Here is a 22,741-nt window from a genome sequence, read left to right as displayed (position 1 = left end):
TTTACCTGTACTGTGGTTACAACTTCTCTCTGTGTGCATGACATTTTTGTTTTTGCATTAATTTTCAGTTTTCCCAAACATCTTCTGATGATGACTGACTAGCTTCAATTTCTGACGATCCAAGCGGAACGTTTTTCAAAAATTGAGCCGGTTGAATAATCATTTGAATATGTTTTCCTGTTCTATTTTTCGCCGTTCTGGCTTTATTTATTTCATCAAATAACCATCTTTTTTGTTTGTTTTTGTTCCTCTTACTTCTGTCAAATCTCAAAACCCACCTCTTGACCCTAACTTATTTCAAAAGTCCCAAATTCCATTTTCTTTTCATCTCTTCTAAAGTGATCTTCGCTGTTCTGCTCTAACTATCTATTCATAAATCTGTGGTGTAGCAATGTGGTTTTTGTTGTTTTGGTATTGATAACAGCTGGATTCAGACATGACAATTGCTTCCTTCCTTCGGGTCGAAAATTGGATTTATCAGAAAATTAATAGCAAAACATTTAATTATTCTGTTGCCAATAAGGCGAAATTACTTTTTAGAGCAAGATGGACTTTGTTTTGAACTTTTCATTTATTGACTACAATCATATATATTTGGTTTTTGTATCTCAATCAAACCAGTTTTATTCTTCATTCGACTCAATTTCTCGATTCGACATATTTTTCCTCCGCATTTTCTTTTTGAATTTTTTCTGGTATTTTTTCAATTCTTTTCCTTTTTCTCTGCTTCTCTTCACGAAGAAATAAACCATTGCCTCCCTCTCCGCATTTTCGTTCTTCTTTTCTCTTTCGACGCGGTTTCCAAGACCGTTCTATATTTTGTCACTCCCGTTTTTCGCCCCCTCCAAGTTCTCGTGTTCTCTCAGATATCATTTGATTGTTTTTTTCTTTCAGCGCCAATGGCTCAGAGTGGATTGGGTGTGGCCGACACTGTTGGTGAAAATGTGATGGAGAATTTGGCGGCGGTCGTCCCCTTGGCGGTAGTCCCAGTAGCAATTGTGGAGAATGTTGAGAACGTGAGGGACGTGGAGGCTGACAGTGTCCATTCCTCGGATGAATCGGAGTACACTCTTTCGGGTTCCCCACACTATGCGGATTCAGTGGCGTCAACTCTGTGGGAGTGTGATTATGCCTGTAATATTTGTGAAGCAAGAAGACGTGGTGCACGAGAAGCGGCGGGATATGGAGAGGAGGAAGAGGTGGGAGAGCCACGAATCGTACCAGTGCAAGAATCAAATCGTGTAGTCCTTCACTGGTAAGTATTATGAGAAACGTTGTGGTCTACAATAACTTATTAGCGTAAACTAAAAAAATACTTTTTTGGTCCCTTTTTTAAAAAATGCACTCAAACAGATATCAAACCGGCTATTCCGTGTTTTTTTCTTATCTAACAGACACCAAAACTTTTAGGACAAAGCGCGTACCGAATGATTAATGATTTTCCATTTTATCGGCTGGGTCATATACATAGAATTGATAAAAACATATAATGAAAACGTACTCTTTTGGAAAATAGCTAATAGCCCGGGGTTTGAAATTCAAAAAACGTTTGAACTAAATTGTTTTCCAAAAATGTCAAATTTTTGACTATACCTCAGAATTCTATCAAAATCTAGTTATGCATCAAAAAATTTGATTTTTTTGGCTGACCGCGTCGGGCCGGGCCGAGCAAAATCTCAGCCCGGTCCGGCCCGGCCAGGCAGAAAATTGATGAGTTTGGTGTAAGTATAGCTGCATTATAGACACCAAAACTTTTTCGACAACGCATGTACCGAATGATTAATGACGTTCCTTTTTATCGTCCAGGTCTTGTAAAATTGATAAAATAAAAACGCACTTTCTTCTAAAATAGCTAAATAGATATTATAATAATAATACGCATTATCTACTCATTCAAATGATAAAACTTCAGCAGAGCACTGGCTTACTACAAATGCGGGCCGTACCGCATTTTCTTCGACATGGAAGCCAACGGATACTTCTTGGGAAGAGTGATTATCCTACTAGGCAACGATTTCCCAAAAGTGAAGAGACATTTCGACAAAATGTGCAAAGAAAAGACAACGACTCGTCATGGATTGTCATTGAGCCTAAAAGGAACCGTGTTCCACCGGAAAGCCGAGGGAAAATATTTGGAGGTAAAGATTTTTGGCTCTACCGTCCGATCGAGGTTCTTTGAAATTATCGAGGTCCTTTGAAATTATCGAGGTCCTTTGAAAATAACGAGGTCCTTTGAAATTATCGAGGTCCTTTGAAAATATCAAGGGCCTTTGAAAATATCGAGGTCCTTTGAAAATATCGAGGTCCCTTCAAAGTACAGGGGTCCTTTGAAAATTGGGAGTACTTTTCTCGCAAACAGCGAATATTGTTTGAATTTTTGTATTTTTTATTGTTTTTTTATAACAGTTTTCCAATTATTATCGTTTATAAGTTTTATGAATATATATATAACATTGTGATACAAACGACGTTACTACGTTATCATGCGTGCATTCAGGCTCCTCCTACATAGTAAATATTGTAGGGCGTTTCCAAATGGAGCAGTCATTGTCGCATTTTGCCGTTTGACCATCTGCCACTCCCAGCGACCATCTGGCCCGTTTCATTCAAATTGATGATTGAATGTTTGAAATTAATGATTTCAGTACAGAAGATGTAATAACGAAATTCAACTCAAAAAAAAAAAACTGTGTACAGAAAAAAATTTTGCAAATAACATTCAAAGGACCTCGATATTTTCAAAGGACCCCTGTACTTTGAAGGGACCTCGATATTTTCAAAGGACCTCGATATTTTCAAAGGACCTTGATATTTTCAAAGGACCTCGATAATTTCAAAGGACCTCGTTATTTTCAAAGGACCTCGATAATTTCAAAGAACCTCGATCGGACGGTAGAGCCAGATTTTTTTGTTGGTATAACTATATACTAACCACATTTATGATTACAGGGAGGAGTGTTGAAGCCGATGCATCCGAGGGATACACCACGATTCTACCAGAAGAAGCCAGTGATTGACTCGGAGTTCTACGATAGTTACGTGTTGGTGGCCAACAAAAATGTTAGTTTACAACTTTTGGAATTATTAAGTTTTTAGTGCCCATTTGCAGGTGGTTGAGCCGCTCACTCAAACATCGGCCTGGGGACGAGGTGTGGGTCTTGTTGCGACTGTCATAGTATTATTCTTTGTTATGAGAAAAGTACGTTAGAAAGCCGCCGTAAATCGAAATTCCGCAACGAGACCCACGCCTCGTCCCCGAGCTTAAGTTCGAGTGAGCTGCCAGTCACCGGTATATCGGTATCAGTGAAAATTTGGAAAATTTTGTTCTAACTGCTATTAAATGATTTCTCAGGTTGACAAAGTGTACGGAGGAGGTCGTTTCATTATTACGACCAGTAAAGACGTGGAACACTACAGCGAGGATCATATCCCACTTGGATGCGTGAGTTTTGGATATTAATTCTTTGGGATATTCAAAACGTATTTCCATTATTTCAGATTATATGCGGAAAAGAGGTCATTGATAAGATTACGGAGTATCCATGTGACGAGAACGGTTTCTTCTATCACCCGATCACGATCAGCCACTGTGGATCTATCAAGATGACTCGTGCAGAAATGTAAGAAATCATCATTTCCACAATAATTATTGAAGTTGTGGATTTTAGGAATGCCGGTGGACGGTTCGAGAAGACTGGAAAAACGGACAAGTTCCCGCACAAGTTTCTCAATCGTAAACCACGTGGCAGAGACCAGAAGAGGAATACCAACCGAGCCCCTCGTGAAAACAATCGTGAAAGAGGAAGACCTCAGAGCCGAGTATGTTTGATTTTGGATATTGTCCCCTCCGTGCACAGAGTTTTTGGGAAAATGTTCTCCGGGAGAATATATTTCAATCGCATTAAGATGACGTTATAGGGGAAATGTATATTTTTGGAAGTTTGAATTAAGTTCACGCATCATTGGAGCATGAAAAATCTCCAAGGTGTCCTGATGAAAACTTGGAGACCGAGTGACCAATTGATTTCACTTGCCATTTTCACTTTCTGAAAATCAATCTAGTTTGAAATGTGTAAAACATATATTATAAGAGCCTGAATATATGTTTCAGAGAATCCCCGAAGGTCCACCTCCACGAAGAAACCGTCGTCGTCTGTTGGATGCGCCGGATCAATAATTCCATTCGTCCATATTGGATCAGATTTATTTATTTATTCTCTTTTATCAAACTGTGTGGCTCTATGGTAGACTTATCTTAACACGTCTCCTCCAGTTTTTGAAATTTCACTCAATTTCATTTTCTCCCAAACTCCAGACTTGCCAAATTTTGGCCCGGTCCGGAGTCAAAATGTGCAAAATTTTCAGTCACAAAATTTTTCGAAATATTTTGGAATATTTATCAAAAACTGTCAAAAATCCCATGTACGCTTTTTTATTGTTAGTTGGGAAAATAGTCGAAAATTCGACTTTTTTTGAAAAAAAAATTTAAATTTAAACATTTCAAATTTTTGTGCTGAGACTTGGGACAGGCAGGGCCGGTGAAAAATCTCAAAAATCTCAAATTGGCCCGGTCCGGCCTGTTGCAAACCTGTCAAACTCCCTTTCTGTAACCTAGAACCCCAAAACTTGTCCATGATCCCTGTTTACCGTTTTTTAGTTTCTCAATTTCTGCTTTTCTGTTGTAAGTACTGATATTAGTGGTTGCTGAGCAACGCATGCTGTCCCAGTTCAGGCTGCTTACCGATTTCTAGCTCTTTGCTTCGAAAACATAACAATTTTACATACATTTGTAGAGTTTTTTCCTTTTTACATTAGATATTACTAAATCTCTTCATATTTTGAATCTTTGTATACCTTTTTTTCTTTTTTTTTTGTAGCATTCCCATGAAAAAATCTTGTCATTCTTCCCTAGTTGTAGTCATTCTCCGGTCTCTATTCTTCTTGCTTGTAGCAATTATCTTTGTGATTTTCATCGGCGCTCCCGAATCATTCCTTCAAATTTGTCAATAAAATATTTTACTTGGACATCATTTCTTACAGAACTCTCTCAACCAATCATTTTTTCAGAAATTTTTTAGGACCACCCACAAGACAACCGCAAAAAGCAATTTGTCCAGCTCATAAAATCGAGAATGCTTCCCTTGGGTGGTGTCTGAGGCAATAAGTTTGACGATGGTCATTGTTTCATTCTTAAGATGTCCTAAATATTGGAACAATAGTACATAAATAGAACACTTTGTTTCATAACCATTTTTCTGTTTTGTAGTGTACTGAGAATCGTCCGTTGCAGAAACAGAAAAAAAGCGTAAAAAGGACATTAATTACCAAAATCGTTATCATGAGCATCACATGAAAATTAGTGTAATATATTCATGAGATATTGCTTTCTGGAAATTGCGTTTTTGTTAATTAAGAAACCCAATTAAGATAATTACTATTAGTGAATGTCCTTAAAAAGTCCTTTTGTTATATAGAATATTTTTAGATACCACCGAAACCAATACGTCCCAAATTAGCATCTAACTTTGAACTTTCCCAGCCACGTGCACTTAAATCTATTCATAATTTCTTTTTTGTCAAGATTGTTCCCTCACCCGAAGAAATCAAATAAATAAGAGATGAATAATGAATGAATACCATCCAACACCCACAACTAGCGTGAGTCTTTACCACCCACGCCCCCGGGAGAAGAAAGAAAATGAAACAAAAACGTGGCGATAATATATTAAAAGTACTTGTGAAATAAAGTGTCTAGTGCAGTGTGCACTCGGCCATATCTTCCTTGTTGTCGTCTCGTTTCACACATTTTTCAATTAAACACATTTTAGAGACCCCCTTCTCGTTTATTTGCTCATTTATTTCAGTGCCCCGAAGCTCAAAGCAGTTTCAGAACCTGGAATCAAAATTCTCAAATCAAATCACAAATTGAATTCTTTATTCTGACGCTCAAGCTGGTTTTTTTTTCAAAAAAAAAATTACAAAGACAGAAATTAGGGGAGAAAGGGTGGGGGAGAATGGGTGAACATGCGTGTGTGTTTGCTTTCTTAATGTTTTGTTCAGAAATGGTGTAAATAATTTAAAATGTAAATGTAACAGTTGCTTGTAAGAAATTCCGATTCAGTTCTGTTGAACAAGGGCAATAGGGCCAAAGGGTTGTGGGGACAGAGAACACAAGAACACAGAAGGGGGGTTTTTTTGGGAGAAGAAGAAATGACAAATAACTTAAAAAGAGTGAGATCGGGGATTTATTCCATTTCCAAAACTAATGTTGCTTGAGCCCTCTCAAGTTCCGGAACACCGAGCGGAGTTTGTTGGATGAGTGCTTGAAGTTTCTCTTGTCGAATCCGAAACCATTTCCGTCCAAAGAATTCAACGCCCGCTTGTCAAATCCGAATCCGGTACCATCAAGTCCGTCCAAGGCGCGCTTCTCGAATCCGAATCCGTTGCCATCAAGGGAGTTGAGAGCTCTTTTGTCGAATCCGAATCCAGTTCCGTCGAGCCCGTCGAGAGCACGTTTCTCGAATCCGAATCCGGCTCCGTCCAAAGAGTTGAGGGCTCTGGAAAAAAGAAAAAAATAAACTTGTGACCTATATCTTGTGATATTTATCTTATAATATCAGATCAAAAAATTTCAGTCGACGATAAACAGCTGATAAATTGAAACCAGGTGTTATTAATTGGCTAGCCCTACGTTGCCCTAATAGAGAAAGAACACAACACACCTTTTCTCAAATCCAAAGCCGTTTCCGTCCAAGGAGTTGAGGGCTCTCTTGTCAAACCCGAACCCGGTACCATCGAGCCCGTCAAGAGCTCGCTTTTCGAATCCGAATCCATTGCCGTCCAAGGAGTTCAGGGCACTGAAAAACGTATCGTAGACTAAATAGAAGCAGACAATTAAAGTAATGAGAGAGAATGACGTCTTTAATTAGACTTGACCTTAATGTCTACACCCTTACCGTTTGTCAAAACCGAATCCGGTACCATCAAGACCATCAAGAGCACGCTTCTCGAATCCAAATCCATTGCCGTCCAAAGAGTTCAGTGCACGCTTCTCGAAACCGAAACCGGCACCGTCCAAAGAGTTGAGAGCTCTGAATGAAACACAAAATATTATGAAACACATCAAGCGCATCAGAGACCGGATAATATATTTATTTTCAAAGATCAAAAGTGTATCTCCACAATCCCTATGGTCCAATGACCCCCCATATCAGATTAGTGGTCCTCCCTCTCTCACCTCTTTTCGAATCCAAATCCGCTTCCGTCTAGTCCATCGAGCGCACGTCGCGGGCGTCCTGTAATTCAATTTTGTATCCAGTGCACTTTCGTACTAGTTGCCTATCCCGGAACTTGATTGAAAAAAAAAAGAATGTTTGTTCTTTTTTTGGACTCTATTTAGTTTTACGTCCCAATGGGAATACACGATTGGGTTCGACGGTGGAAAACCGCCCCAAAAAACCCAATTTTGACTAATTGACCTTTCCCTTTTCTCTGCTTTTCAGGAGGTCCCAAAAGTATAGACAACCCATGTTTCATCCAAGTTTAACTGTCCTAAAGTGTGAATACCAAAAGACAAAAAGAAGATATTTGCACTATCAACCCAAGGGACCAAAATGAATCATTGTAAAAAAGTGCGTTGCGTAGGAAGAACCCATTTATTACCCTGGAATGCGTGGGGTGTAAAAAAAAGTTCAGAGACTCTGGATGAGGAATACTGTAGAAGTTTATGCTTACCTGCATGGACTGCGGTGGAAAGAACAACTAGAAGAACGATGGGGTGCAGCATAGTGCGTGTGTTACCCGGGAAGCACTGACGACTGAAAAACAAAAGATTTCATGATTAAAGTGTCGATGTCAGAAACATAAAGAGAGGAGTAGTATGAGTCACATAGGGCATTAAATCGAGACATTTATCATACCCAGCTCTGTTTCTGAGAGAGGGTGGAAAGCAAAGGCCATAAAGGACGGAAAGAGCACAAGAAAAACAAAATGAGCGGGGCGCACTCCCTCAGTGTAAGCAGATGTTCTTTTCTGTCGTCGTAAATAGCTGTGACGTTGGCCGAGAATGGGGAAAAAAGAGTCTAATCGAAAAGTGATGGGAGGCGTAAGTCGACTCCGGCGCGGTACTAAAAGAGCATCCAGGAGGCGGGGCTTTGGGAAAAGATAGGATGCGGAAAATGAAAATGAAAAAGAGTGGAAATGAAATGTATTGAAATTCACGTAGACATACTGACGATTGAAGATGATAAGAGAACATCCTTTGAATATTTCCAAGAAGAAGGGAAAGAGGAGAAGACCCAACACACAAAAGGAGTCTAGATCAATTACAAGATATCAGTGGGTCATGATCATTGTTTTTTGGTATGTTTTTGTTTTGATAATCGTAGCCATGGGGGAAGATCAGTATGAAAAGATTGTAGATCAGATAAAGGCTGAATCACGGGGAGAATTTCAAAGTTTCATGTTTTGTTGATAAAAACATCAGAAACTGATTTCTGTCTGAGAGATGGTCTCTTACAAATGGGCTTCTGAGATACTGCTAGTGGAAATTTGGTGAAGGAGGTTCTAGGTCACTTCTCGGATCTCGGGTAAGCCAATAATCAAAAACTAATATCTATAGTCTTTTTATTATTACTAGGAACGGATAGTTCGAAAGGCTTCAATACGTTTTACAAAACACACCTGGTCAGCTGAGAAGATTCTCATTACTAAAATCCCGACACCTAGATACCTAGAGACACCTAGAGTTGAGAGGTACAATCAAAAGAAGAAAAATAGAAAAGAGAAACGGTGATGTCTCTATAGTCATCAATTTCAAAAACGAAGTAATGAAGGAGCCACGGAGCCTCTGTATATATGAGGCTGAGCCACGCCATGAGGTTCTTCAAAGGCTCCGCCCACTTTCCATCCACACCCACTCCGACCAGCCTGACAACGAAAAATAATAGGAATTGGAGAAACGCATGGGAAGAATTCGGAATACGAAATTTGTATTGTAATGAATGAGAAAAAGGAAAAGAGGATGGAGAATTTTTTTCCAATATGTATGGAAATGAGGAGTCCCGTTAATCTACCGTATTGAGGCTTAAAGAGCACACGAGTTTTCTTGAAATTTCGATAAATTGGAGAAAAATTTGAATATAGATTGCGATCCAGTATTCCATTTTCATTTTTCAATTTTTTTCGTTAATAAAGAAACGCAATGACGCAATGTGAACCGTTAGTGGAACTCATTTCCATTTAGACAGGTTGTGCTTTCTAATATTCATGATGTGATGGGAATCTCTTACTCATCATGATCACGTTGAAACAGGCTAGCTAAAGGGGATTATTCGCAATTAGAGGTATCTGGGGAGCATTGTTTGAAATGAAATCGGTGGCTTCTGAAATACGATGTAGTGTTCTAACAGAGATCAGGCGTGAGACTCTAGTAACTATTACTTCCTAGTACCCCTGATCATACACGTTTTCCGGAAAACTTAAACCTAAGAAAACAACTGTTCGTGAGTCAATACGTGATACGGTCTAGAAACTTACGAAATTTCGAAAGTTTGCTTCGTTGGTCAGGCTCATCTTTTGATATGCAGACTACTACACAAAGAACAACATAAGGTTTCGTAATGGAGTAAAATGAAAATCTCGAATTTTAGAAAATCGGAAAATTGCATTTTATGAAATGTAAGGTTTCCTCTCGTCTAGATCTTTCCATCCATCCAGGTCAAACAAACAAAACTCTCACGGCAAAAATGTTTCCTGTCTACAGAAGAAAAACGACTGGCCACCCGGAATTGTTATTCCACAATAGTTGAGATGTAGGTAGATGTTGATGATGTTGACAACAAGGTAGGAAAAGACAAATTCGAAGAAAACAGCGGTTGATTGATTCGTTGTCTGGCTGATTATGGGTCAAACATTTTTTTGGAGACGGGGAAGTCGTAGGAGTGGATGATAGATTGGTATGCGAGGACGCATGTAGAACCGGGGTCCGCAAACTCTTAATCGACTCGTCACGTGAGTTGAATACTGATCAACAATCATTGAGTCACTAATCAGCCCAATCAGTAATCATGTGGGAGCCCGAGACAGAACTAGTATTTGCTCGAAGAACAATACGCACTTTCCATTTTGACTTCCCCTTTTTCCAGTCTGTTTCATTTGTTAACTAACTAAAAGCAACGGAATGGAAATGACGGAAAAAGCGGGGGTCCAAGAAAAGTCGACACCACGTCATGAATGAGAGAGAATTGTGATTAATTAGTTTCACAGTCGGGATATTTCAATTTCTAGCTACACCGATAGCTGAGGCAGAAAGTTTGCACAAAAACTACAGTAAGACGATTAATATCAATTTTTGGAAAAAAAGGAACCCACAAGGATTTGTAACCACTGAATAATTATGTTAGACACGCATGAGCATTATTACCTATGACTCAATCCATTTCGAAATTCCGGACACCCCTCCCCGTATTGTTTTGCCTCCATCCACTAATCACAATTAATCGAATTCCGTTTTACAAGCTGACGTTGTCAAAACAAAACAATTTTGGTAAGTGGTGCTGTGCGGAAGAATCGTATAGATACTAAAACTAGTCATCATCACTTTTTTCATTGGTGAAAGTAGAAATGAACTCGAAAACGATTAGCAGCTCCAAAGTACAGAAGTGGAAGACGAAAACAAAAGAAAATCTGGGAAAAAAGGAATGGGAGCTATTAGTTTAGTGTTTTCGAATACTATTGTTCAGAAGTGGGTGGGTGGAACATGCTCATTCTCCGGATTGTCTTTCAATATGTGTGAACAAAGAGCTCGAACTGCTAGAATTTGAAAAAAAACCACTCAAGGGAAAACAATATGAATAAATCATCGAATCAAGTCAATGGCCAGTTTTTAGAAATGTGAAAATAAAAATAAAAATTAATTCCGCTGTTCATTTCGTGGAAGTCTATTTTCTTTGATCTCAATATAATGACAAATATATAAAAAATAACAAATCAAAACCCACTTTTCATATAGATACCGTAATCCAACATGACTGGCTATCTCAATCTGATATTCCAAAAATAACAATATGCACTTCAACTTTCCGACAGTTTCCGGTGTACTTCCTATCCAAAAAGTGACGCTTTTCACCCACACCTTCCTATTTTGCTATTCCCATACACCCACCCCGAATGATCTTTTCCGACAAATGAAACCCAATAAAAACCTCTCGCCTCCTAGTTCGCAGGGGCTTCTATCATTCCGCATAAAATGCTCAATCTCTCAATTTCTCAATTTTCAAGACGTGTGACAGACGAATGGGTGGGAGAAGGAAGAAGGGGAAGGGCAAACTAATGGAAAGGGCAAAGAGACGATGCCAATTAAACTATTCATCATCATCATCGGGATTTATGAGTGGTGACATCATGGAGGTCTTTTGACAGAAACATATTTGTAGTCGGAAGTAAAGAGAGAACTCTTTATGGAAAGGGGTCACTGGTCATTACTTTTAATGAAGTTATCTTAGCACTTCTGGTCATCGGCTTAATTGCAACTTCCTCTATGTCTCCCAGACTAATATAGTTTCGACATTTATGAGATTTTTAGTTAAGTGTCATATACATGTGCCACCCTCACTTGTTTCATTGAACAAGACAAAAATTATATCTTTGAAAAACAGCCTTGTGACAGTTCTGCAAATGTATAGTTCACCGATCAGAACTGAGGATCCAAATTCAAATGTTATAAGCGTTTTTCCATTTTCTAAAGTTTTCCATTCCTACAATCCTCCTTTTTATAACCTACGAAATACATTCATGGTGTGTTCAAAACTATATAACTACAAAAAAGTGTTCGTTATCCTAGCCTAGGATTCCTGGGTGTAAGAAAAAACAAAGCACGAACAATTTCAAGAAAGGGTTCAAAAACAGGAACTAGAGCAGAACGAGTAGCGGAGGATCCATTATGTACCTATTTCAGAACTTCCGGGATTTCTTACCAAAAAAAGAAACAAACTGCAAACCAAACTCACTTAAATTGTTTCGGCTGACGTGTATGTCTAACATACTTTTCTCTACAAAAAAATACACGTGACCCCCCATTTTTCAAGTGTTTTGTGTCTTTTGGGTTAGGCCCCCCTCCCCTGACCCAACGGAGCCCACCCCGTCTCTGTCATTACTCCATATCGGCGCACGGCTCGTCACTGATGGTTGTGTATTCAATTTGTACCACCCATGGGACCTCATTTGACAAGTGTTTCAAATATTCCGCTGTCCGCTTTTCCTTTTTTGCGTCCCGGCGCCGACGCGCACAGAAATGGTCAAAACGTTTTGATGAGCTAGAAATAAATGGGTCAGTTGTGACGTGACCATCAGTGATCATTTTGTATGTATAAGCAGCATTTTATAGTGATATATTGGTTATGGGAGGTGAGCAACTACACAGAACGCACACATTTTTTGAAGGGAGAACACGATCTTATGATGATAAATTTTTCTGCTGAAATCTTGTTGAACAATCTTTGAAAGTTTAAATATCAGCAGCTGAAAAACCCTTAAATTTTAGTTATCGTCATTCTCACTACACTAACTACAGTGTCCTAAACGTTTCACTGAATTCTTAACAGAAATATATGTATCTTACCTTTTATTGTTTTGGAAATTTTTATATTTTTATTGGAAACTTTCAACATCGCTAACAAAGCGTTTGCGTTCCGCGGAGAACCGCTAGCCTGCCGCAAACTTCCCGCGCCGCTCATCTCCTGTCACAACGGGCAGTCATCAACACAATAAGACGAGGGAGTCTCCGTGCGGTTCCATGGTGTAGCGGTTAGCACTCAGGACTTTGAATCCTGCGACCCGAGTTCAAATCTCGGTGGAACCTATCGTTTTTTGATTATTGTTATAAGTTTTTCTAAGCTTTTGCCTGGACTACTGGGTGTCAGAAATTAAAAAATAATGTTTTCAGAAAAATGTATATTTTGGATAGAAATTTTTGATTCTTTCTGATCATACCACTGGTTGTATGTTATCTGTATCAAGAATCTTCCAAACAAAAAATGTAATCTAGAAAACAAAAAAGGCTTCGAAAATCATGAGATTACAGACTACAAGTCTTCAGTCCACCTTCACCCCAGGTGGTTTAGTACATAACTCAATCTGCTCACTCACAACACATGCTCTTGACTTTTAATTGAAATAAGAAAGAGAAAAAACAAGAATCAAAGTAATCAACACGCTTAGACTAACTAAAAACATCAATGATCAGTTATTTAATTACTATGGGACTTCATTTTCTTCATTTCACATATTTTAAATTCAATTGAATTGTCTTGTATTCTCCATTTCTGAGAAAGTCTGCCTATCCAATTTGTTTCGGAAAAGTTCAAGAATTTCAATGAAGTTGTGAAGAAAACGTTCATTTAAAAGAAAAGGGAATAACTAACTCATTATCAAGAAAGAAGCAGGAAACGTCGGGAAGAAAAAAAGAATAAATGAGTTCTAAGTCTTCCTCATTGTTTTCAACGAACACAGTCTGTCAAAGATGAGGGAGACAAACCAAGACATTCACAAATTGAAAACAACTAAAACTTTGGATTCGACTCGGTTTTACTTGTTCCAGGAAAAATTGGATTCCCATATGTTTTTCCGGAAAGTCGAAAGTTTTGAAGTCAGCTCATTCTATGAATAGAATAGACAATCGATCTCTGTTGTTCTGGAAATAAGGAAGTGGGTGTCTGGCTGGAAAACAAAAGTGAACAGTTTCCAACTCTCTTGGCCAGTGAGTGGTCGATGAGTTCTTAGGAATTGGGTTATCTACCAAAGGGCCATGTTCTCAGAAAGTTCAGTTCTCAAAACAAGACATTTTTAGGAAGAAATGAAGAAGAGAAGAGAAAGGAAATTGAATTTTTGAAACATGGTCCAACTGACCAACGAAACATTTTTTAAGAGTGGAACTTGGGGATTACTGTCTACTCAACAATAATTTTCTATGAAAGTAATGATAATCAAGGAAACAGCTCATTAGTTCGTTTTTGAAGATGACATTTTACAAGTTTATAGAAATCAGTCATTTTCAAGTGCACGTACACTCATAATTAGTTTTGTTTATACATCAATTAGTTTAGTTTTCATTTATAAGAAACAACGCAAGTATACTACTATAGTTATGAATCATGTAATGTGAACGTGATAGGATCATTGAACAAAAACAAGACGGATGACTGGAAATGGTAACTTGTTGGTGCAATTTATTCATAAGTGTAGGTTCAAGTTGCCAGCCTGGTGTTTGGTTGTATTTTCGGAAATTCACGAACTACTTGGGCGGTTCTTTGGTACATTGAGAGTGTAAAGGTACATATCAGGGAAGTGGGGAACGGAAATTAGAAATTCCGAAATTTCAAATATTTTCGTAATTATTTTAACAAATTTGTGCGATTTAACGCTTTTTTAGTTTTTATTGCATATTTATAAATTCAGACAATGGAAAACTTGAAAACCCGTGTTTTCAAAAATTCCGGAATTTCCAAAAAAATTGATTCGGAATATTTCCGACTTCCGAAATTTTCGAAATCTTTTGATTCCTGGTACATATATTTTTATATTCAGAGCCAGATGATCAACTTTTGTGTAAAATTGACACTTCAAAGATTGTTTTGGATCGTTTCGTATTTACGTTATGTTTCATTGGTACTCTCATCTTTGGCATCGAACCATGATGATGTGGTCTTCATAGACCGTGTAACCCGGATGTAAATTTCTAAAGTGTTTCCTCAAAAACTCTTAGACTCATCCTTCTCTCATTTTCTCCTCATTACTCCAATCGTTGACCTCAAAACATCTGCTCATGTTGTTTAGTTTCTTGTCTAGTTTAGTTTGTCGTTTTTTAGTCCCCATTAATCATGTAAATGAGTTATTCATTTCGAAACACATCAGTAAGAAAATGAAAGTTTTTTTCGTGGGTGGGAGGAGGACTAAATGAGAAAAGTCTAGGACCAGGAAAAAAGGGAAAGACCATTGAGAACTTTATGGGATAGAAAGGGCGATGAGAAATTGATGAGATCTGTGAATGATGGTCTGATGAATGAACGACATATATCTCTGAGAATAAATGAATGCACTACTTATGACTGACTACATTCAAAAGTTGAATATGTTTAGTTTAGTCATCATAAAACTTGGGAATTCTGAAGTTGGAGACGGGCAAGGGACTTTTGGGGGCTTTCAAAACCTGATGTGGGAGAAATTATGATTTCGATGATTGGTTTCATTTCTTCATCAATTCAGGATAAGCAAACTTGCAACGGACCGGGCCTCAGTACAAAAATCTGAAAACTTGAATTTTCTGCGAAAGTCGCATTTTCGACTATTTCGAACTTTTTTTTTAATTGTGCACATTTTTGACTCCGGGCCGGCAAACTTCTTCACTGCCCCGTGATTCTGCAAATCTGAAGATAAGGGTATAAATTGATAATCTGAAATCAGAGAAGATTATGATTTTGAACAGAGTGTTGTTTACAGACAATCCAATTTGTTTGATATTATTTGCATTTTTCATAATGTAACGGTTACAAATTATTTATTCTGCAGGTGTCTTCTGATGTCAAACACTCCACACTGTACAAGAATGTCTTTCCAAATAGATGCAACCTCGGATCCATTGCATTCTCTCCAGCAGCTATTCTCTTTTCGATCTAATTTCCTCCAATCCGACCGCCTGACAATGAATGATCCCGTCCACCCACTTTTGCTTTCTGAGATAGTTTCCGTGATTAACCTAAACACAACACACGTACACAAAACGGTTTTTCACCGAATGACATCACTTTTGCTGGTCCAACCCACTCATTGCGAACCTTTCTTCTTGTCACTTAAAAGAAGTTACCGCTTACAGTTGTGACAAATTCAGAGACCAAAAACAGTCTGTTTACACCGGTGGCACGTTCAATTATCAATTATCAGATGCCTCTTTTCTGCTACAAAACCTGACAAACAACTTGGTTTCTAATCTTCTGACTCTTGTTTTTGTTTTCAGATAAAAGGTTGATTGAACAATGGAAATTATCGACAGTTTTACGAAAAATGTAATGCCAGTGAAAAAATGGATTTGCAAAAGTTGGTAAGTTTAATCAAGATATTAGGTGAGTATTACTCTATTTATGAAAACGTTCATGTAGAAATATAAGTCGTTGACATAGGTACATAGCATTAGTAAGGTTTCATTTGTTTTCGGCAGAATTTTCTAAAATTCCTGTGGAAAAAAATAGCAAAGCGACTCAGTTTTCTCTAAAAACGTGTTGCTACACTAGTCAAGTTGTATCCTCCTGCCAAATAACGAGAAGAGCCAAATGTGAAAAGTGATTCGGCATAGAATTGAGAAAAAGGCACTTGTGTTGGTGCCTACAAGAATATTAGCAAAGTCTTTTCCTACTTTCTCTCTTTTCCTTCTCCTCGTTCTCGGCGATGAGCAAACAAATCCGGTGGTAGCGGTGGTGACGCGGAGTTGTTTCAACTATTGCCCTCTTTCCGTTTAACCGTCAAGTACTATTTTAGCTAACCTATTATTTTCGATTGAACAAAACTGCTCGAAAACCGTACCGATGAGGTGAGCTCACAAGTTTTCTGAAGTTTCGATAGTTTAAATTGAGTCCGGAAAACAGAAAAAGACGTAATAAAGTGTTATTTCGCAATTGAAACTTGTTCCCTTGGCGAGAATTGTTTCTATGATCAAAAAATCCTAATGGTTCTGAAAATTCCGAGTCGATGTTTTTATATGATTTCATTTTCATATTGTTTCTTAAAAAATTCCGTCTCGTCTGAAAAACTTCATGGCTTCCATCCCAGGGACACACTATACTGTACTCTAGGTACTCTACAAAAAGCCTACCTACGCAAAAAAGGTTATGAATGGAACACTGTTATACTTTATTAGTACATTTCACTTGTAAGTTTTTCCGATTTCCGTCTTCCTGATTAGTTTTGAAATGTTATTTGTACAAAAAACAATTTTATAAACAATTTTTTGAATTTCGTTCCGATTGAGCCACAGCGAAACGGTGTCTCATTGTTGATTCTTTTCCGCGCACTCTCTTGGCACTTGTCCAACTTGTTTACGATTTTTTCGAAATGTGTTCATCTAAAAACTACAAACTTTTCAAACATCTGTACAAAGGAAAACTATACTTGCAAGATCATATTTTTAGAGATTCTAAAAATCCGAGCAATTTCCTTTTCAATTTCCTGTTGATACACTCAACCCCCCTACACCTTCTTCCTCGACCGCAACCCAAAACGTACTGATCACTTTTACTTTTTCAACTTTTTGTACATGTTGGCAGTTCGCTATTACTGATAAGATAGAGAATGCACAATCGTATCTTGTCACGAGTTGTGAGTTGGAAATAGGGAAAACATGAACCGAAAGAATGGTATGGGTAACTACAACGTGGCGATAAGATAATTAGCAGTGGACATGTTGTTTTGATTGGAGAAATAAAATATAGTGGTTCAGAATTTTGACAAAACAGTTTATTGGGTTGTTATGATTTTGTTCAAAAATGATGTATGTTGTTTGTACACAATTTTCTTGAGGTTGTTTTGTTCCGGTTCGCTAGATTTAGCCGCTTGCGTTTCTTTTTACAGTCACTCGAATTTTTCATAAAATGTTCACTTTTCTACAAAATTGTTTAAAACTATGACTACACTTATTAACTGTTGTTTATCAGTTTATTCTCAGAATGGGAGATTATCTTTACCAAGAATAGTAAGGCTTCATAAGTGTCTGACGTCTTTAAAATCTGAAACATGCATCGCCAGTCTTAGCAGATTTTCTTTTCCTGAGCATACCGCCATATTTAGTATTCGTAATATATGATTTTTCTAATTTCTCTTTTTCCGGGAGGCAAAAAAGAGCGTTGTCCTCTTCTTGTTGTCAATGACATTTTCCATTCGCCTCTCCTCGTTTCTCTCTGCACTTTATACACACTGCAATGTACATATTTTATTCGTATCATTGTATCAGAATTCTCCTCTCTTTTTTCCTACATATCTGTTCCGAGAAGAGAAAGAGAAAGGATGACTGTAGAGGAGAAAAGAGAAAAAGAAGGAGATCTACATGAATTAATTGATGATCCGAGAGTAAATTACTAGTAGCCCGCTTGGTTAGCCATGAATACCCAAAAAAGAAAAACTCCAAGAGGTGTGGATAGCACTAGAATTCATCATTTACTACAATCAAACCGCAAACCGGTCCTTGTCTCTGGTCTTCTTTTTTCCTCCCGAATCTTACGCGCGGGGCAACAATTCCACACGCATCATACAGTGTACATAGGGCATGTATGCCTCCCCCCCCCTTCTCCTTCCTAACACCAAAAGCCTTCTTCGCTCTTCCGATGGCTTTTTCCTGCGTCGTCGTCGTCGTCGTCGTCGGCAAGCCAAGGAGGTGTCCGAGGGAATTGTTAATTTAGCAATGTTGTCCCCGTTTTCTTCGTCAACGATCTCGATAAACGATCGTTCATTCGTGTTGTGTTTAGGTTAGTCTATGTACTCAGAAAACGATAATAATTAGGCTATATGTCTAGAATCGTCTTTCAAAGATAGCTGGCAACTAGAATGTTATAGTTTTGGTTCAACGGCTTGTCATTTTCAGTGTAGGACAAAAATTTGACACTACGAATCTATAAAAAGATCAAAATGACACTGCTTACTGCCTGTCAATCGAGACTTGTGACCTATTTTTAAGAAATTTCACTTTCCACAACAATTTTATCAATCTTTTAATCAAAACTTTATTGCGCATGATTATTGAACGAAATTCAAAAAAAAACAATGATACGCTTTTTGTCTAGAATTTCAACAACTATCATAAAAAAGTTTTTTTGTTAGAAATTTTTTTTACACGTTTTCGTTTATTCGAGTAGACTCCCTTTTCAACATTTCGAAAACATCACCTGTAGAATCAACGAAACTTGACTCATAGATCTCTTCTATTTTCAATATCAACTGATGTCCTTTGACAGAATAGTACCTCAAAAAAAAACACGTGATGCAGTTATTCTTGTATTCTGGACCAAAGTTGTTCTTTTATCAACAAGCTTTCTCTTCTCTATCAATTAGTATCGATAGACAAGAAAATGGTTCCACTTTTATTTACATGAACAACTTTACCCCTTCATCGTTTTTTCTGTATTCAATAGTCTAACTTTCTTTGGACTTTCCCCTCAATGTTTCATATTCATTTTCTCTTCATTTTCCATAATCTATCGACCGTTTTGGCCCTATGAACATGTCCTAGGCAGCACCGACAGCCTTAGCTGATAGTTATCTTATCAGTTGAAAAGTGAACTCTAGTGTAGCCTTGTGCTCTCTCACTGTATTTATTAGTGGGCAGTAAACCCCTTCTTGGTCATTCTAATACACTTTCGTATAGATAAACATATTGAATTTTTGAACCATTTTTAGTTCATTTCTCAATTTTCTCATGGATTCACCTTTCAGGGAAATGCCGGATAGTCCGAAGGTAGCATTACTCACGTTTGCGGTGTATGCAGTCATATTATACAATGTCAATAGCTTTTTCTGGAAGTTTGTCTTCGTTGGATATGTAGTCTTTAGGCTGCTTCGCACGGACTTTGGAAGAAGAGCAGTGGCAACTATACCGAGAGATATTGCGTAAGTTCTTTTTTGTAAAAACGGAGAACATGACTTAGTTTTTCTTCACAATTCTATCCTTTCGCTTAGCCTTGACCACAGATTAGTCATTGCATTTCCGTCTACGCGCGGGAAATGAGAAACCATCGCAGCTGGGTGCAAAATCTTCTCAATTCTAAATTGCTATTAGTATGAATGGGGGAATAGTGCATTTCCACCCACACAATGACAAAAAATTGCGTTTTTCAGGGGACTACGACTCTTGATTTCTGTGAAATCGACGATCAATGGCTTGTTCAAAAAAGATCGCCCGATTCACGACATTTTCTTGGATCAGGTTTGTCCTATTGGCAGAAAAATGAAACGAAGCGATAATTTTTATTCGATTTCGGTTTTTTCTCATTTTTTCAAGAAAGGATTGCAGAAGAATGTGAGAAATTCGTATATTTTTATAGGTGAGACAACATCCCAACAAGGTGGCTGTGATTGAAATCGAGACTGGAAGACAACTGAACTACAGGGAACTCAATGAACTTGCCAACCAGTATGCTAACCTCTACGTGGTATGTCTGTGCGTAGAAAACGTAGAAACTATAATATATTTGTTGATGGTCAAATTTCGCTCTTTAACATTTGCATTATCACAACTTTAGTTGTTTGCTCAAGAATTTCCAACTCAAAAATGCACCAGAAATCACAACTTGATAACTGCTATCAGTTTTCTTCACACAATACAGTTTCCCACGTAATAAGCCGCCTTCTAATTTTTAGACTATAGCGAGAAAAGATATATCACGTCAGAAAAAAATAGTCCGACCTTGACTTTTAGGTTCACAGCGTACCAAACCAGAAAACGGAACTGTGTGAAAAAGTCAGACAAGAAAACAAAAGAAAGAAGTCGGAATCAAACTATACACTTTCCGAAACTAATTTAAATTGAATGATCAAACTATACTAAACTTGACGACTGTGTGAATCTTCTCTGTGATTCTGAGATTCCGTTGAGATCAAAACACAATAAGTCAGCCAATTTACAGAATGAAGGTTACAAGATGGGTGACGTGGTCGCCTTGTTTATGGACAACAGCATTGACTTCTTTGCGATTTGGTTGGGACTTTCCAAGATTGGAGTCGTTTCAGCATTTATTAACTCAAACTTGAAATTGGAACCATTGGCTCATTCGATCAATGTATCAAAGTGCAAATCATGCATCACCACCGCTAGTTTATTGCCAAGTGAGTTCCCAAAATACTGAATACTGAATACCGTAATCCTTATATTTCAGTGTACCAGGCAGCTGTCGAGAAAAACCTTATCAGTGACAATATTAATGTATTCTTGGCAACAAACGATATTGATGGACGTCACAGAAGTCTTGAGAGAGACCTCCATCTTTTCTCTAAAGATGAGCCAGCTCCAGTCAACGAACTCAATTTCAAGAGCGTTCTTTGCTATATCTACACATCTGGAACCACTGGAAACCCAAAACCAGCTGTTATCAAACACTTCCGTTACTACTGGATTGCTATGGCTGCTGGAAGAGCATTCGGAATTACCAAACCAGATGTTGTGTACATCACTATGCCAATGTATCACTCTGCCGCTGGAATCATGGGTATCGGATCTCTGATTGCTTTCGGATCCACTGCAGTTATTAGGAAAAAGTTCTCGGCAAGCAACTTTTGGAAGGATTGTGTCAAGTACAATGTAACCGCTACACAGTACATTGGAGAAATCTGCAGGTAAGCATTTTGACATATTGATCAGTCATATGTGCTATATCACGATTCCAGATATCTTCTTGCTGCCAAGACATGCCCTGAAGAAAAGCAACATAAAGTTCGTCTGATGTGGGGAAATGGGTTGAGAGGTCAAATCTGGAAGGAGTTTGTCGGAAGATTCGGAATCAAGAAAATTGGTGAGCTCTACGGCTCAACTGAAGGCAATTCCAACATTGTCAACCTGGATAACCATGTCGGATCTTGTGGATTCATGCCAATCTACCCACACATTGGAGCCTTCTACCCAGTCCGTCTCATCAAGGTTGATCGTGCCACTGGAGAACTCGAACGTGACGTCAATGGACTATGTGTTCCATGTGTTCCAGGAGAGACTGGAGAGATGGTTGGAGTCATTAAGGAGAAGGATGCTCTTCTGAAGTTTGAAGGATACGTTAGTGACGGAGATACCCAGAAAAAGATCTATAGGGATGTTTTCAAACACGGAGATAAGGTATGGTATTTTCAGATAATTTGACACTCTTGAAAATTACGCTTATAGGTATTTGCAAGTGGTGACATTCTCCATTGGGACGAACTCGGATACTTGTACTTTGTCGACCGTTGTGGAGATACATTCCGTTGGAAGGGAGAGAACGTGTCGACCACGGAAGTTGAGGGAATCCTCCAGCCAGTCATGGATGTTGAAGATGCTACCGTTTATGGAGTCACAGTGAGTTTTTTGTTTTATTTCCTGGTTTAAAAAAATGATCATTGGTCTTTCATTCTCAATGGCCAGGCTCCTGATAACACTGCTTGCATTATGTAGTGTACTTCAAACTTTCTACTTACAGGTTGGAAAGATGGAAGGTCGCGCTGGAATGGCTGGAGTTGTTGTCAAGGAGGGAATCAATGTTGAGAAATTCCTCTCTGACATCACCTCACGCCTTACTGAAAATCTTGCCTCTTATGCTATCCCAGTTTTCATTCGCCTCTGCAAGGAAGTTGATAGAACAGGTAAAACCACTCGAATGATACATAGCCACCAATAAATTTGTTTTCAGGAACCTTCAAATTGAAAAAGACCGATCTTCAGAAACAAGGATACGACTTGGTGGCATGTAAAGGAGACCCAATTTATTACTGGTCAGGTGCCGAGAAAACGTACAAACCCCTCACCGAGAAAATGCAGCAAGATATTGACGCCGGTGTTTATGACCGATTCTAATTGTAAAACTAATTTGTTTTCTTGCTCCACTCGTTTTTTTGCTCTTGCTCAGAACTACAAACACAAACTCTACTTACGCATTTCCCTTGACAAGTTTTCTACTTCAAAACTGTTTTATGTTTTAAATATGTTGCCATACTTTCCATTCTCATACTAGTCAGTGGTATTTAG

General features: G+C 38.2%; 3 protein-coding genes across 3 annotated transcripts; 2 read left to right on the top strand and 1 right to left on the bottom strand.

The window, feature by feature from the left end:
* Nucleotides 1-899: 899 nt before the first annotated feature.
* On the top strand, nt 900-4,177 carry GCK72_025088 (uncharacterized protein; the record flags this gene model as incomplete). The annotated part of the gene is made up of 8 exons (XM_003094463.2): nt 900-1,255; nt 1,913-2,138; nt 2,950-3,060; nt 3,110-3,199; nt 3,353-3,442; nt 3,499-3,620; nt 3,669-3,819; nt 4,112-4,177. The coding sequence occupies 8 exons, from the start codon at nt 900-902 to the stop codon at nt 4,175-4,177; spliced, it is 1,212 nt and encodes a 403-aa protein (XP_003094511.2).
* A 2,085-nt stretch (nt 4,178-6,262) lies between these two features.
* GCK72_025087 (uncharacterized protein) lies at nt 6,263-7,786 on the bottom strand (the record flags this gene model as incomplete). Its single annotated transcript, XM_003094478.2, has 5 exons — nt 6,263-6,557; nt 6,723-6,857; nt 6,957-7,091; nt 7,238-7,295; nt 7,735-7,786. The coding sequence occupies 5 exons, from the start codon at nt 7,784-7,786 to the stop codon at nt 6,263-6,265; spliced, it is 675 nt and encodes a 224-aa protein (XP_003094526.2).
* Nucleotides 7,787-19,474: 11,688 nt separating this feature from the next.
* On the top strand, nt 19,475-22,570 carry GCK72_025086 (uncharacterized protein; the record flags this gene model as incomplete). The annotated part of the gene is made up of 9 exons (XM_003094476.2): nt 19,475-19,644; nt 19,873-19,960; nt 20,079-20,186; nt 20,661-20,859; nt 20,910-21,366; nt 21,418-21,856; nt 21,905-22,075; nt 22,197-22,359; nt 22,407-22,570. The coding sequence occupies 9 exons, from the start codon at nt 19,475-19,477 to the stop codon at nt 22,568-22,570; spliced, it is 1,959 nt and encodes a 652-aa protein (XP_003094524.2).
* Nucleotides 22,571-22,741: the final 171 nt, after the last annotated feature.

This window comes from Caenorhabditis remanei, chromosome X (assembly GCF_010183535.1).
Source record: "Caenorhabditis remanei strain PX506 chromosome X, whole genome shotgun sequence".
NCBI classification, from domain to species: Eukaryota; Metazoa; Nematoda; class Chromadorea; order Rhabditida; family Rhabditidae; genus Caenorhabditis; species Caenorhabditis remanei.
This window is presented reverse-complemented; position numbering and strand designations above follow the sequence as displayed.